The sequence below is a fragment of the Procambarus clarkii genome, chromosome 44 (assembly GCF_040958095.1).
Source record: "Procambarus clarkii isolate CNS0578487 chromosome 44, FALCON_Pclarkii_2.0, whole genome shotgun sequence".
NCBI lineage: Eukaryota > Metazoa > Arthropoda > Malacostraca > Decapoda > Cambaridae > Procambarus > Procambarus clarkii.
The window spans coordinates 19,718,431-19,733,824 of record NC_091193.1 but is presented as its reverse complement, the minus strand read 5'-3'; the positions used below and the strand labels follow the sequence as shown (position 1 = coordinate 19,733,824).

At 46.8% G+C, this 15,394-nt stretch overlaps 1 protein-coding gene across 1 annotated transcript in view; it reads left to right on the top strand.

Annotated features, from left to right (window-relative positions):
- The window catches only part of Hdc (histidine decarboxylase), a 61,985-nt gene that overhangs the window by 39,636 nt on the left and 6,955 nt on the right, over positions 1-15,394 (top strand). The window contains exons 5-17 of the mRNA XM_045725723.2: positions 477-590; positions 1,490-1,612; positions 3,686-3,820; positions 4,369-4,512; positions 8,026-8,092; positions 8,745-8,907; positions 9,228-9,298; positions 10,713-10,732; positions 10,846-10,944; positions 13,145-13,344; positions 13,836-13,966; positions 14,287-14,460; positions 15,142-15,303. Of these exons, the coding sequence (XP_045581679.1) occupies positions 477-590; positions 1,490-1,612; positions 3,686-3,820; positions 4,369-4,512; positions 8,026-8,092; positions 8,745-8,907; positions 9,228-9,298; positions 10,713-10,732; positions 10,846-10,944; positions 13,145-13,344; positions 13,836-13,966; positions 14,287-14,460; positions 15,142-15,303 (1,603 nt within the window). The remainder of the gene's footprint in view (positions 1-476; positions 591-1,489; positions 1,613-3,685; positions 3,821-4,368; positions 4,513-8,025; positions 8,093-8,744; positions 8,908-9,227; positions 9,299-10,712; positions 10,733-10,845; positions 10,945-13,144; positions 13,345-13,835; positions 13,967-14,286; positions 14,461-15,141; positions 15,304-15,394) is intronic.

Genomic DNA, 15,394 nt, shown 5'->3' with positions numbered 1-15,394 from the left:
GTGTGTGTGTGTGTGTGTGTGTGTGTGTGTGTGTGTGTGTGTGTGTGTGTGAGAGAGAGAGAGAGAGACAGAGAGAGAGACAGACAGACAGAGACAGACAGACAGAGAGAGACAGACAGAGAGAGACAGACAGAGAGAGACAGACAGAGAGAGACAGACAGAGAGAGACAGACAGAGAGAGACAGAGAGAGAGAGAGAGAGAGTGGACATGATCTTGATGGATCTTGGAAGATAAGTGAGAAACCTTAGTAAAGATGAGAAACCTTACTAAAGGCGGTACCTATATAGCTTCCAGTGATGATAGTGCATATAATATAAAGATAATAATAATAAATTGTCCTCCTTAGAAAGTGTTAATCCATCCTCTCTCTCTCATTCCGTTCTCCCAATCATAATCTACACTTTCTTATCCAGGTTTCGTAGCCCACCTCTCGTGTTCTACCTTAATTTGCTGGGGGAACCATTTTCTTTTTAAGGTGACCCACTGGCAGTCGCCATACATGCACGCTTACTTCCCGGCGCTCAACTCCTTCCCTTCGCTGCTCGGGGACATGCTCGCTGACGCTATCAACTGTCTGGGCTTCACCTGGGTAAGTTACCCCTCACCCTTACCCTCTCCCCCCCCCCCCCCCGCAGCCCCATTCTCTCTCCTTTCCTCTCATATTTTCTCTTTCCCTCATTTCCTTATACATGCTTCTCTACCCCCCCCCCCCCCTCCCAGAAAATCTCAAAATATGAGTCATTTACCCATCTTGAGCTTCCCCATCTCTAGAAAGATGCATGGTTAAGTGCATTATTATTATTAGCATATTTATTGACAAAAATTAATTACAATTTTGGCTAATCTGAGTAATTTAATTAGGTCTTTAGAATGAGGCTGACGCCGGTATTCACTATCTCACAGGACAGAGGATCAGGTACACAAGACAATAGGTCAAAATATGTAGGCTAAAGCACACATATATATCATGGTTACAATCGACTGTATTAGACAGTATATATATATATATATATATATATATATATATATATATATATATATATATATATATATATATATATATATATATATATATATATATATATATATATATATAGACGATGAGTCACAATAACGTGGCTGAAGATAACCACACACCAGAACATGAGGAGACGACGACGTTTCGGTCCGTCCTGGACCTCAATCGACATAATAATGGTCCCGGACGGACCGAAACGTCGTCGTCGTCTCCTCATCTTGTGGTGTGTGGTCTGGTCATCAGACAGAATACATGTTTCAATTTACCAATTCATCAGCGTATGAGATACAACACAATATATTTAACAACAAGAGATGATGGAGACGGTGCAACTTAAAGCCGTGCAAGCGTGACATATTACGAGAGGAGGAGACATGATTCAACGATTCAGTTATGATTAAGTAAGAGAGGTTAATAAAGGCATTAAAGAGTAATGTTATGAGTGACGGGAGGGTTGGCCCCCCTGGCAGGCGTCGTCGCCGGCCTGCACGGAGCTGGAGATGATCGTCATGGACTGGTTGGGCAAGATGATCGGTCTCCCAGAGCAGTTCTTCCACTCCACCAAGAACTCCCCCGGAGGCGGCGTCATACAGGTGAGATACCCTTTCCCCACCTCTCCCCCACATATTTGGTCTTTGTTGCGCAGAAGTATCACCAGCAAATACTGTAGCATCTGTAGAGTCACTGTAGCAACTCTTTATGTATTCTAGAGCATTATGCAGCTGGCTGAGAAGCCAGTAGTTGGTATTTAACTTAACAGTATTAAGTAAGTAATATATTTCTTTTATTTTTCTGCGGATATTAGATTATCTGGAAACATTTTTACGTATAAAAGTATGATTTTTAATTTTGTGTTGATAACCGAACATTATAAGTCAAATTACTAACAAAACCTGTGATGTAATTAACAGTATACATTTAATACACAAGAACGGTATGCATTACCATTTAACACTTATTTCTCGTTTCTCTGATATCTTTATAATATTGTTAAATATCCGCAACACTCGCTTAATATTTGTTCATCCTTCCATTAATGTCTGGCTCCTTGAACTGTTCCATCTGTGGAACACAAGCACACAAGGGCAAAGTTATAACAGTGATCAACTACGTGAACAAACAAGCAGTGTTCAAAATGGTCGACAGGGGAACGAGAATACATACACGAGAATTGGAGATTTAAATGAATTATAGAGATGACTCCAATACATTTCTTTGCGTAAGAATTGAATCCAAATGGAACATGAAAATGTGGAGCTGTGAAAGGTGACTCTGATACACAACCTCTTGGTAAACTCGGGTCATTACCCGCGCTAAGAAAGTCCCTGAATTGACTAACAGGTTGTTGGAAAGGCACTTTATAAACTCTGTACTGCGTACATTTCGGTGAGTTTACACACACACACACACACACACACACACACACACACACACACACACACACACACACACACACACACACACACACACACACACAAAATTGACTTCCTACCAAAATTTGTTTGTTGTAAGTGGTGTTTGTGAGTGATTGTGGTAATGGAGGTGGTGGTAGTAGTGAGTAGTTGTGGTAGTGGATGGTGGTAGTAGTAGTAGTTGTGAGTGGTTGTGGCTATGAGTGACAGTCAGTAAAAGTCACAGTTAACGGTGGGAACGCCTGCAGTGTAACTCATAATTACTTTCCTCGTTGTCTCTTGATTTGATAGTGAGTGTCTCCAACACGCACCGCGGCCCCTTCCCCCACCCACGCCGCCCTCCCCTGCACACGCCGCCCTCCCCTTCCCCCCATAACATGCTCTCGCCCCTTATGCTAGAGAAGGGCGAAGGTGGCAGTGGCGTGGGCGGTTGAGTGGGTGGAGGCGTGGGTGGTGGTGCAGGCGTGGGCGGTTGAGTGGGTGGAGGCGTGGGTGGTGGTTATTTTATTCCCAACATGAACTTACACTAATTTTATCAGCCTGTGAATTGCATAAAACATGTCTCACGAAATAATAATTGTGGACATGTGTTGACAAGTAATATTACTAAACTAAGTTCATGTCTTCAACATTAATATATATATATATATATATATATATATATATATATATATATATATATATATATATATATATATATATATATATATATATAATATATATATATATATATAATATATATATATAATATATATACACCGCCACGAGCACCGGCACACGCATAAAGAATGATCGAGTAATGTGAACATGCATAAGGCATTTTCCTTCAGGGATATTCGGCAACATTCTCAATATATATCACTAGAATAAAATGCACAGCGTCCCAGAGTAATACTTTATTTAGTAGTGTGTTGAGAACGATGACTCCAAGTTATCGTAAGGCGCCGATATTTAAAGTATTTAAAGTTATCACACATGTTGTTAAAACGGCTATCATAACGTCTCCCTTTTTAAAGTTTTTTTTAGCTTTTTCAATCATTACAAGAGTAGCAGCGTGCAAGTGTTGACCCTTATTAATGAACATAGGTCTCACCGACAGTTGCGTGACACTGGTCTTGCTTGATAGACAGACCTTTTGTCGGTATCATTAACTCACAGACCCAATGATCTACATCTCACAACAAACTCGTCCCTTGCAGTAGCTTGATGTATAGCGCATTCCCGCACTACAGCAGAGACCTCTGGTGTCCACAGACGACGGCGTCGGAGGCCACCTTCACCTGCCTGCTGGCGGCCAGGACGGAGGCCATCCAGAGGTACCAGAAGGAATACCCGGACCTCGAGGACGCAGAGATCAACTCCCGCCTTGTGGCCTACTGCTCCGACCAGGTCCCTTGTCTTGTTGGTGTACTGACTATAGATCTCAAGCACGCTCCATGCTAAGAACACCCCATGTCTCACTAAAAACACCCCAATGTCCCGATAAAAACACCCCATGTCCCGATAAAAACACCCCCATGTCCCGATAAAAACACCCCCATGTCCCGATAAAAACACCCCCCATGTCCCGATAAGAACACCCCCCATGTCCCACTAAGAACACCCCCATGCCACTAAGCACTGGGCGTGCAGGTAGGAGGAAAAGCGTGCAGGTAGGAGGCACTGGGCGTGCAGGTAGGAGGCACTGGGCGTGCAGGTAGGAGGCACTGGGCGTGCAGGTAGGAGGCACTGGGCGTGCAGGTAGGAGGCACTGGGCGTGCAGGTAGGAGGCACTGGGCGTGCAGGTAGGAGGCACTGGGCGTGCAGGTAGGAGGCACTGGGCGTGCAGGTAGGAGGCACTGGGCGTGCAGGTAGGAGGCACTGGGCGTGCAGGTAGGAGGCACTGGGCGTGCAGGTAGGAGGCACTGGGCGTGCAGTACAAGGTGTGGGTGTTGCAGGCACACTCGTCGGTGGAGAAGGCTGGACTGATCGGTCTGGTGAAGCTGCGGTACATTGAGAGCGACGACGACCTCAGCATGCGGGGCGACAAGGTCCTCCAGGCCATCCACGACGACAGAGACAAGGGCCTCATCCCTTTCTTCGTGAGTATGACCCCAGTGTGACCCCAGTGTGACCTCCATTATGACCCCAGTGTGACCTCCATTATGACCCCAGTATGACCCCCAGTGTGACCCCAGTATGACCCCACTCCCTGTGCTCATGTCAGCTGCTCGCCCTGGGACGAGGGCGGGAACACTGCCCTCGTCTCTACCCTCATTGACAACGGCTTTGTCTTCCAATGAATCTTTACTTTTAAATTGTTGTAATGTTATCATTAGTGTCATAGTTTTCAATATGAAGTGTTCGTGTTCTATATATTTATGCTGTTTTAATATGTTTTTATTGACGCCAAGTGACGTACGATTCCAGAGGAATTATTTCTTAATCAATCAATGAGTCTTCTTTGTTCCTATACTAAATTACTTTACATATGTTTGAGTTGATTTCTATAACTACATTTTGTAAACGTCCTTCTGCGACCTTCCCTAGTCGTCCTTCGCGGGAGGAGAGGGCTGGTGTAGGCTGTGGGGGAGGAGAGGGCTGGTGTAGGCTGTGGGGGAGGAGAGGGCTGGTGTAGGCTGTGGGGGAGGAGAGGGCTGGTGTAGGCTGTGGGGGAGGAGAGGGCTGGTGTAGGCTGTGGGGGAGGAGAGGGCTGGTGTAGGCTGGTGGGGAGGAGAGGGCTGGTGTAGGCTGTGGGGGAGGAGAGGGCTGGTGTAGGCTGTGAGGGAGGAGAGGACTGGTGTAGGCTGGTGGGGGAGGAGAGGGCTGGTGTAGGCTGTGGGGAGGAGAGGGCTGGTGTAGGCTGTGGGGGAGGAGAGGGCTGGTGTAGGCTGTGGGGGAGGAGAGGGCTGGTGTAGGCTGTGGGGGAGGAGAGGGCTGGTGTAGGCTGTGGGGGAGGAGAGGGCTGGTGTAGGCTGTGGGGGAGGAGAGGGCTGGTGTAGGCTGTGGGGGAGGAGAGGGCTGGTGTAGGCTGTGGGGGAGGAGAGGGCTGGTGTAGGCTGTGGGGGAGGAGAGGGCTGGTGTAGGCTGTGGGGGAGGAGAGGGCTGGTGTAGGCTGTGGGGGAGGAGAGGGCTGGTGTAGGCTGTGGGGGAGGAGAGGACTGGTGTAGGCTGTGGGGGAGGAGAGGGCTGGTGTAGGCTGTGGGGGAGGAGAGGGCTGGTGTAGGCTGTGGGGGAGGAGAGGGCTGGTGTAGGCTGTGGGGGAGGAGAGGGCTGGTGTAGGCTGTGGGGGAGGAGAGGGCTGGTGTAGGCTGTGGGGGAGGAGAGGGCTGGTGTAGGCTGTGAGGGAGGAGAGGGCTGGTGTAGGCTGTGGGGGAGGAGAGGGCTGGTGTAGGCTGTGGGGGAGGAGAGGGCTGGTGTAGGCTGTGGGGGAGGAGAGGGCTGGTGTAGGCTGTGGGGGAGGAGAGGGCTGGTGTAGGCTGTGGGGGAGGAGAGGGCTGGTGTAGGCTGTGAGGGAGGAGAGGGCTGGTGTAGGCTGTGGGGGAGGAGAGGGCTGGTGTAGGCTGTGGGGGAGGAGAGGGCTGGTGTAGGCTGTGGGGGAGGAGAGGGCTGGTGTAGGCTGTGGGGGAGGAGAGGGCTGGTGTAGGCTGTGGGGGAGGAGAGGGCTGGTGTAGGCTGTGGGGGAGGAGAGGGCTGGTGTAGGCTGTGGGGGAGGAGAGGGCTGGTGTAGGCTGTGGGGGAGGAGAGGGTTGGTGTAGGCTGTGGGGGAGGAGAGGGCTGGTGTAGGCTGTGGGGGAGGAGAGGGCTGGTGTAGGTTGTGGGGGAGGCTGTGGGGCGGGGGTGGGTGGGGGGGGAGGAGGAACGTGTGGGCTGGAGAACACAAGACAGAGGTAAGTGCACGGGGGCAATAAAGTGTTGGGCGCAGGAGGCATTAAACCTATGGAAGAAGAGTGTAACAGAGGCAGTAAAGTTGGGATTCCCGTAGTTGTGGAGGTGTCGAGGTGGGGGTGATGGAACGTACGCACTTAGTTGTGCTTTGGCTCTTTGGTCCCGCCTCTCAACTGTCAATCAACTAGTGTACAGGTTCCTGAAAATGGCGCGGAGAATGTGGTAGGAAGCTTCAGTGTCAGTCCCAGCAGCCAGTCCCAGCTGCGTCCTAGCAGCCAGTCCCAGCAGCGTCCCAGCAGCGTCCCAGCACACACACACTACAGCACTTAAGGAGCTCCCCATTACCATGTCACCTGCTCGTCACTCGTGGGGATGAAAGTGCTGTGCCCACCACACCACACACTCGACACGCCCGACAAGTCATCAAGGAATTCAACCTTTAACTACAGGTGTGTTATCGCTGTCTTATGCCAGCGATATTATGAGCGGTTTGATTCACAGGCAACTAGATGTAATTAGTTGTGACGAGTGTGACGGTCTCCTGGCGCCTCTCTGGCCTAGTGTGTCCTCTGCACACTACCTCCAGTGTACACCCGTATATATTATATTAGTGATGCGTGGAGATGTACCGGTACTCCCACTACACCAGGAAGTGCACCGAGCAAGTGCAGAAATGCAGATTTGCGCCCAGGAGCACCACTGCACAGGCTACACATCCTCCCACCGACGCTGCCCGCTCTGCAATAGCCCGCACACTGCAGTGGTAAGTAGGTAAGTGCAGTCTCCACCGGCAGGAAGAAATAAAAAAGATGAGAGCAAACACTACCTCCACCTCACCTCAGCAAGCCAACCCGCCTACGTCCACTATCTCGGCCTTGCCCGAGAACACACCTGGGAAAGCTAGCTGCTGCTCCCTCACCACCGCCTGGTCCCTCGCCTCCGCAGCCCTCACTACCACCAACAACACCCTGCCACCGGAACTTCTAGAACTCGCTGAGGTTGTTATATTCAGATGTAAAGCGTCGTCTTGCACATTAAACTCCAACCTGGCGACCAAGCGTCCTGCGGGCCATAAACTGCGAGCGACCATGAAGACCCCCATCCATCCACAGATCTCCAGTATCAGCTATTGGTCCTGTTAATGGCTCCAAAGAGCCTCTACTTACGGGCTATTCATGCCCGTGCCACCTTTTGGGTGGCTTAATCTTTATGAATCAATCTACCGAAGATGTGCCCATGGTAGCCTTGGGTGTGCACGTGTGCCGTTGTTATACGGCCTTGGATATACGGTACATTAGTTGTGGTCTGTATAGCTATAAGGTGCCCTGAGGCCAGGCCGTGACGGCCGCTATACCGTCTCCCAGGGTGACCGAGGGTAGCGACCTCAGACCTCCGCCTTGTTGCGCTTTCAACGGTCTGACGACACAATTACACATACCTGGAGTATAAGTGGTTATGTGAATTCTTCTACTCCCAGCCTGGAGCCAGACTTCTCTTGTGTTAACTTGGTCCAAGAGGCTGTTGCTTGCAGCGGGCCGCATGTTGTGGTAAACACATTGTTATTGGGGAGACTAAATTTGCAGAGGATGTGTCGTCAATCTGAGGGGGGATATTCGTCTCCTGTGTTAAATAAATTACCAAATATTAATGTTTTTATTCAATCTTTAGCTTTTACGATATAATTTTGTTATGATGATATTATAATAATGTATTTGGGTATATTTCAGCTGTGTGCTACACTAGGCACCACCGGGTCCTGCTCCTTCGACCCGCTGGAGGAGCTGGGTCCTGTATGTAAGTATGGAGTTGGTGCTTGGTCCTGGTCCGTGTGTGTGTGTGTGTGTGTGTGTGTGTGTGTGTGTGTGTGTGTGTGTGTGTGTGTGTGTGTGTGTGTGTGTGTGTGTGTGTGTGTGTGTGTGTGAGCGTAATTGAGTATTTTCCTCCATGTCGCAGCTGCTCATATACAGCAGAGTCTCCCACAGGCGTGTATCTGTAACACCACCATCAGAAGTTCCTGCAGCACAGGAACTTCAGAGGGCCCTCGGCTGCCAATCAAGGGCACTGGTTTGAATCCCCGGGCAGGACAGACACGGTTGTGCACGTTTTCTTTCACCTGATGCCTCAGTTCGCCAGTAAATTGGTCCCCGGGACATAAACAATTGTTGTGGGGGGTTGCATCCTGGGCATGCAACCCCCACAACAATTGCCTCTTTGATGGGGTGGAATAGGTTTATGAGGAGTCATTTGATGTAACTATGGCATTCGACGAGGACACGTGTACACCTGGTCTTGTTAAGCGGTAACTGTTGGAGTGTGGTAGTCCTTTTATATCAGTGATGCTGTATAGTGAATGAGATAATGAATGTGGGTATGATGATTTGCTGTGTTGTTCATTCATCCATTTTCCGCCCTCACTACGTGCCTCCCTCCACCACGTGTGCTGCAGGTGAGCAGGAAGAGCTGTGGATGCACGTGGACGCTGCCTACGCCGGCACGGCCTTCATCTGCCCAGAGTTCCGGCACTTGATGAGTGGCATAGAGTACGCGCACTCCCTCGCCTTCAACCCCTCCAAGTGGATGATGGTACACTTCGACTGTACCGCCATGTGGTGAGTCCCGAGTGTGAGAGCAGCAACATCAGCAGTAGTAATTGAACTAGTGGCCATAGTAATAATATCATTCTAGCACTATTACTAGTAATAGTGGCAATAATAGTAGGAGTATCTAATATAATTATTTTATTCTTTGCCATCTTGAATAAAAGTTGCTTGACTTTTCCTTGATCACATTGTTTTACAGTTCATTATACATAGCCGTGTGTTAGAGGTGTGCTGTATAGCGGAATATTAGTTGTGTGTTACTCCATCTTGATATAATGATACACGCAAGTGTTAGTGTAATTGTTTACCCACACACGGCCTTCCCCCAGGGTCAAGAACAGTGGCTCGCTGCACCGTACTTTCAACGTCGACCCTATCTACTTGCAGCATGAGAATACAGGTGAGAGAGAGAGAGAGAGAGAGAGAGAGAGAGAGAGAGAGAGAGAGAGAGACAGAGACAGAGAGAATGTGTAATGAAGAACCAAACTATGATAAACACTTGACATTGACGAAACAGCACGCATTTCACAACTCACATTTTCCAGCTAGATAGTAGAGTAATTAATGTTTGCGTCCCACCTAGCCACCGTCCTCAGAGTCCAGGTGGTATCACGAGGACTGTCATATACTGCAAAATTAATTAGACACTCCAAAAGTGGTTTGGAAAATGGCTACTAGACTTTAACTGGAACAAATGCAAAGTTACGAGGATAAGAATAGGAAGCCCCAAAATATTTTAAACATGAGATATAATAATTTTACTCAGTCCATGATAATAATATTTCAATATTTTAATATTTTCTAAAATGGAGGAGGATGTGTTTTATGTCAATATCTCTAAGATACTTTCTAAATTACTTAAAAATACATGTATTTATGAATAAGATTAATTTGATATACTCTACAAAATATATTCCCTATTGCCTTCTTGGGACAAGTTTTTCAACAAATTATATTACACAATAGTTTGAGGGTGTTTGTTTAGTGTTAACATATAAACACATTTCTTCGTAAATTGCTTTAAATCGTCAATCCCAGGGGTAACATTTGATATATCTTGGGGTTAATTTGTGTAAATGTGACTATGGGATCTAGACCGGTCCGTCTGTGTGGGGGGCTAATTTGGAACCATCCACATCTATGGTCTAAATTTTGTTCATCTATGACTTTCATGTCGAGTAATATACAGCTATGCCTAAGGGCCAATTTCATACATCTATGCCTTTTTTGTTACATCTGTGTCTGTTGTATATGTCAGTGCCAGTTGTATGTGTCTTTGTCAGTTGTATACCTTGTGCCAATTGTATACATTCATGTGCAGGCGATGAGTCACAATAACGTGGCTAAAGTATGTTGACCAGATCACAAACTAGAAGGTGAAGGGACGACGACGTTTCGGTCCGTCCTGGACCATTCTCAAGTCGATCTGTATACATTCATATTAGTATGATACGTCTATCTGGTCCTGAGGGAGCGATAAATCTTAGGCTTCTAGTTGGACAAAAGAACGTCAGCTGGTATGCTGGACACAGGCTGCATATTCAGTACGTCGTATCAGTAAGAGTAAAATTTGTATAGTAATTTGATTGTAACTTAGTTCCTTAACTAAATTAATATATATATACCATACTGATAGAACAAGAGTTTATGACGTAAGGTAATTGTTATTATGTGGTTCGTCTAAGTTTTCATAGTTGGTAGTTAATATTTCATTGATATTCCTTGAGTTGTGGGGTTTGAGACTTGCTCCTTCATCCCTCTAATGGTATTAAACCATACATATACTTATTTTTAATGTTCTCGTCGTTTCTCAGGTCTTGCGATCGATTACATGGTAAGTTGATTTTGTAATCTTTAACGAAAGTATAATTATTAGGCTGTACACATTCCACCAAAATATTATGGACTTATTTCTAACATGTATAATTGTGGCGGGGCGGCCGGCAGCACTGGCAGATTGGACTGAGCAAGCGGTTCCGGGCCCTTAAACTGTGGTTCGTCATCCGCAGCTTCGGCGTCAGCGGCCTGCAGAAACACATCCGGGAGGTGGGTGGCCCTCTGCCTGTCGCTGCTGTGGGTGTGCATGTTAAACTGACGGGAGATGGAGAGTGGGGGGGGAAAGCTGTTGTAACCGTAACTGCTGTTGGTAGTGTAACTATAGCTCATGTTGCCCCTTCCCTCACTCCTCCCCTTCCCTTGCCCTCTCCCCTTCCCTTTCCCTCTCCCCTTCCCTCTCCACCATTCCCCCTGCCCCGCCAGAAGCACTCAGGGGGTTGGGTAAGAGAGTGCAGGCGGGAGCTGACGTAATGTACTTCCCATGTACCATCACCCCGCCTCGCAGCCGCTCCCGGCATTCCTACGCGACTTCTTCCTCTTAGTATTGTGTGCCCAAGAATTTATTAATATATATAAATACTAGTGCCCCTACATCCTCTCCTCTGTTTTTGTTGTTTTCTTGTTGATTGTGTTTGCTGTTGCTTTGTTGCTGTTAGTTTTGTCATTGTTGCTTTCTCGCTCGACATCCATTAAGAGGGAAATTAATTTTACAATTAGAAATTATATCCATGAACATAAACAGAAACATGTGCTTACCTAGATGTACTTTTTGAAGAGTGAGATCTAGTTCTTGGGCCCAGTTTGCTTGCAAACATACATGTTCCGGGTTCATGTATTCCTGCTCCATGGAGAGAGAGAGAGAGAGAGAGAGAGAGAGAGAGAGAGAGAGAGAGAGAGAGAGAGAGAGAGAGAGAGAGAGAGAGAGAGAGAGAGAGAGAGAGGTGGGGGAGGGGGGGAGAGAGTGAAGCCAGGCAACTATGGAGTACAATCCTCACGTTGCAATACAAAAGGAAAATCGAAATAAAAGGCCCCAAACCTGACTCGCGTGTAGAACCGGCCGACATTTGCATATATACCAATAACGCTCAACAGTACTAGCAACACCATCAATACTTGAACAAGACGATCAATACTAGCACAACACCATCAATACTAGAACAAGACGATCAATACTAGCACAACACCATCAATACTTGAACAAGACGATCAATACTAGCACAACACCATCAACACTTGAACAAGACGATCAATACTAGCACAACACCATCAACACTTGAACAAGACGATCAATACTAGCACAACACCATCAATACTAGAACAAGACGATCAATACTAGCACAACACCAACAACTGAGGCATCAATAAAGCAAAATTTGGGGTTTAGGCTTCAACGCCAAACTGACATCATGTCTTGGAGGGCCACATATTATGAATAAGAGTTCGGATACATAAATTATGATTGTTTCGTTAATTACAATCTTACTTTGTTCATTACCAAGAAAAATGTCGCACAGGTTTCCCAGAGTGTATAATTCAGCACAGTATAACTAACTCTTGCGTTTACTTTTCACGAATAAATATATAAAAATAGGCAAATTCAAGGGATAGGTCTACATAGCAACAATTGGTGTAACCCACAATAATAAAAGAGATATCAGTTAGTTTTGCACACCAGAGACTGGACGTCTATTGGACGTACTGTTCAGAGAATGAAGGGAATTGGAAAGAGTATCTCAAGGCTGGAAATATACTGAAGTTAGCCCATCATTGTCTCTTTACCTTTCCCATCTTCAAGAACTTTCCAAACATACTGAGAGATGCCACCATCAGATATTTCCGTGACGACAAGCTGATCACAGCCACACGACGGACCGGCGTAGCACGTGTTGCCACAGCAGTCTACAGGACGGCAGCCTATAGGACGGTAGCCTACAGGACGGCAGCCTACAGGACGGACAACAGAAAGTACTTCTCATAAAGTGCAGTTAATCTGTGGAAAACTGTCTTTCAAAGCCTTTTGAGAACACAACAGTGATCACCTTTTAAAAGCCGAGGTAGAAGATGACATCTGATTCGTGTTAAAACATTTATAACTCTTCCTCAAAACATCAAATATGAAACTTACCGGACTAGTTTTGGCTGAAATACGATACACCAATTTATAGTTGCAACTAGATCCTTAATTACTCGTGTTAAGGATCGGTTGCCAATCGTCTCTCTCCCTCTTTCCCCCCCACCCTCCCCTTCTCAGGGCTGAAACCCAAGGAGTTTTTACTTTCAAAACGTAAGATTTTGGTCTATTTCATCGCAATGTCCCAAATGCCTGAATCTCACCTTCCCGTATTTCCTAGAGCTTAGAGTATGATACCAGAGTGATCTTACATCTGAAGCCTCCTCGCACACTTTCCAGGGCGTGAGGATGGCCCAAAAGTTCGAAGCATTCGTGAAGTCTGATCCCCGGTTCGAGGTCACTGCGACGCGTCACCTGGGGATGGTAGTGTTCAGACTGAAGGGCGACAACGAGCTGACGGAGAAGCTGCTCAAGAGGCTCAACTCGACGGGCAAGCTGCACTGTGTTCCGGCCTCTCTCAAGGGCAAATATGTCATCAGGTTGGTTCCGCTTCCACCACCCAACATCATGGCTTCTCTCTCTCGGTAACTCTCCAGAGCTCCACAAGCGGGGACACCTCGGCCCATTAAAGGTCTTCAGCCAAATTAGTAAAAACTAATTATTTACACCCCACAATAAGATAACACTGAATAATGCAATAATATTATCTCATTATTTTACATGTTTAGCATTCTTCAGGCATATATAATGAACACTTACGCGAAAACATTATATAATATTTGACTTTTGTGTGAATGATCTAATTCCTTAGCAATTGCACAGAGCTCAGAACAGTAAAATGTAACAAATAAATATTTATATATATGCTTTGATGCTACAAGGTTATGAGAATGAATCCGTTGCTTGCTTTATACCTTGCGATGATTTCGGGATTTAACGTCCCCTCGGCCCGGTCCTTGACCAGGCCTCCTAATATACTGCTAGTAATGTGGTTACATATAATTGGTGATGAGTCTGGGTGATGTGGCAGGTTCACCGTGACCTCGACGCACACCACCGTCGACGACCTCTCCCGGGACTGGACCATCATCCGCGCCGTCACCGCTGAGATCCTCTCCGACACCCCCGCCGAGCAACACAAGGCCAGAGTCTTCCTCAAAGGTAATCTTTCTTTCTGTTTAGATGTGGGGGACTCCTTGGATTTGATGTCCTGTATCGTTTATCTCATATTTTTTGAGCGGTTGTCAGGTTTGGACGTATTCGAGTGTTTGAATGCAAGAAATATGGCATATAATTCTGCTTAGCTTTGTGACTTTAATCCAACTGCACATTCAGGAACCTGTACACCAGTTGATTGACAGTTGAGAGGCGGGACCAAAGAGCTAGAGCTCAACCCAAGAACTTGAGTTGACATGGCCACACATATAGACATAACCACACCACACACATAACCAGAGCTTAACTCATCATGGTCCCGGCAGATACCAGGAAGAACCCGGACTTCGGTACGTCGCTCCTGCTGGCAAACTCGCCCATGTCCCCCAAGATCGTCAATGGCTCCTTCGCTGCCATCTTCGACAATAACGATGTCCTTTTCGAGTTTGCCAAGAAGCTTCAGCAACTCAAACTTGACGTACAGGATTCCCCAGGCAAAGGTTAGTTTGGTGATGCAGGCGTAAGTAACCCTTCAGTATGACAGTTTGGTGATGCAGGCGTAAGTAACCCTTCAGTATGACAGTTTGGTGATTCAGGCGTAAGTAACCCTTCAGTATGACAGTTTGGTGATGCAGGCGTAAGTAACCCTTCAGTATGACAGTTTGGTGATTCAGGCGTAAGTAACCCTTCAGTATGACAGTTTGGTGATGCAGGCGTAAGTAACCCTTCAGTATGACAGTTTGTTAGAGTGCGTGCCGCTGTATTCAGCGAGTATGGTTAATATAGTACATGCACACAGTTGTGAACCCTGCGTCATGCTCAGTGTTTATAGATAAGTGTAGCTGTGGCAGCTAAGAGGTTGGGCTCAGGTAAGTGTAGCTGAGGTAGGTAAGATACCGAGATATATGGTTAGTTTTAAGGGTAAATGCAAATATTGCAAGTAAATTTAAATTTTCGGAGAACCAAGAATAACTTCAAATACAAAGAATACCCACCTCCATATATTAGTAGTAAATTACGTGAATGTGTTTGTCTCTTAAAACATACCATGAGTGGATAGGAAAAATATCAACTTTTCTTGGGAAAAGATAATTCTATTGATATAAGCAACAAAAGTATGCAATAAAATGACAATATACAAAACTCATTACATAAAGTAACATTGTTGGTGCGTCCTGCAGCAATGCGTCGGAGGATCAAGGGGATGTTGATGGCAGGGAAGCAGTACTCGCTGGACTCCCGGATGGACCTGGTCACCACCCTCGTGCACTCAGCCAAGCCCGCGGAAAACATGCCCACCATGCGGGAGAACAGCCTCGAGGGACACGACTACCACGACACAGGTCAGTCTCCCATACCTTTCCGGAATTAGCATGCTGAGAGGGAGAGAGATTTAGCGCGCTTTGTGCTAAACATCTCGCTACATAGTATCCC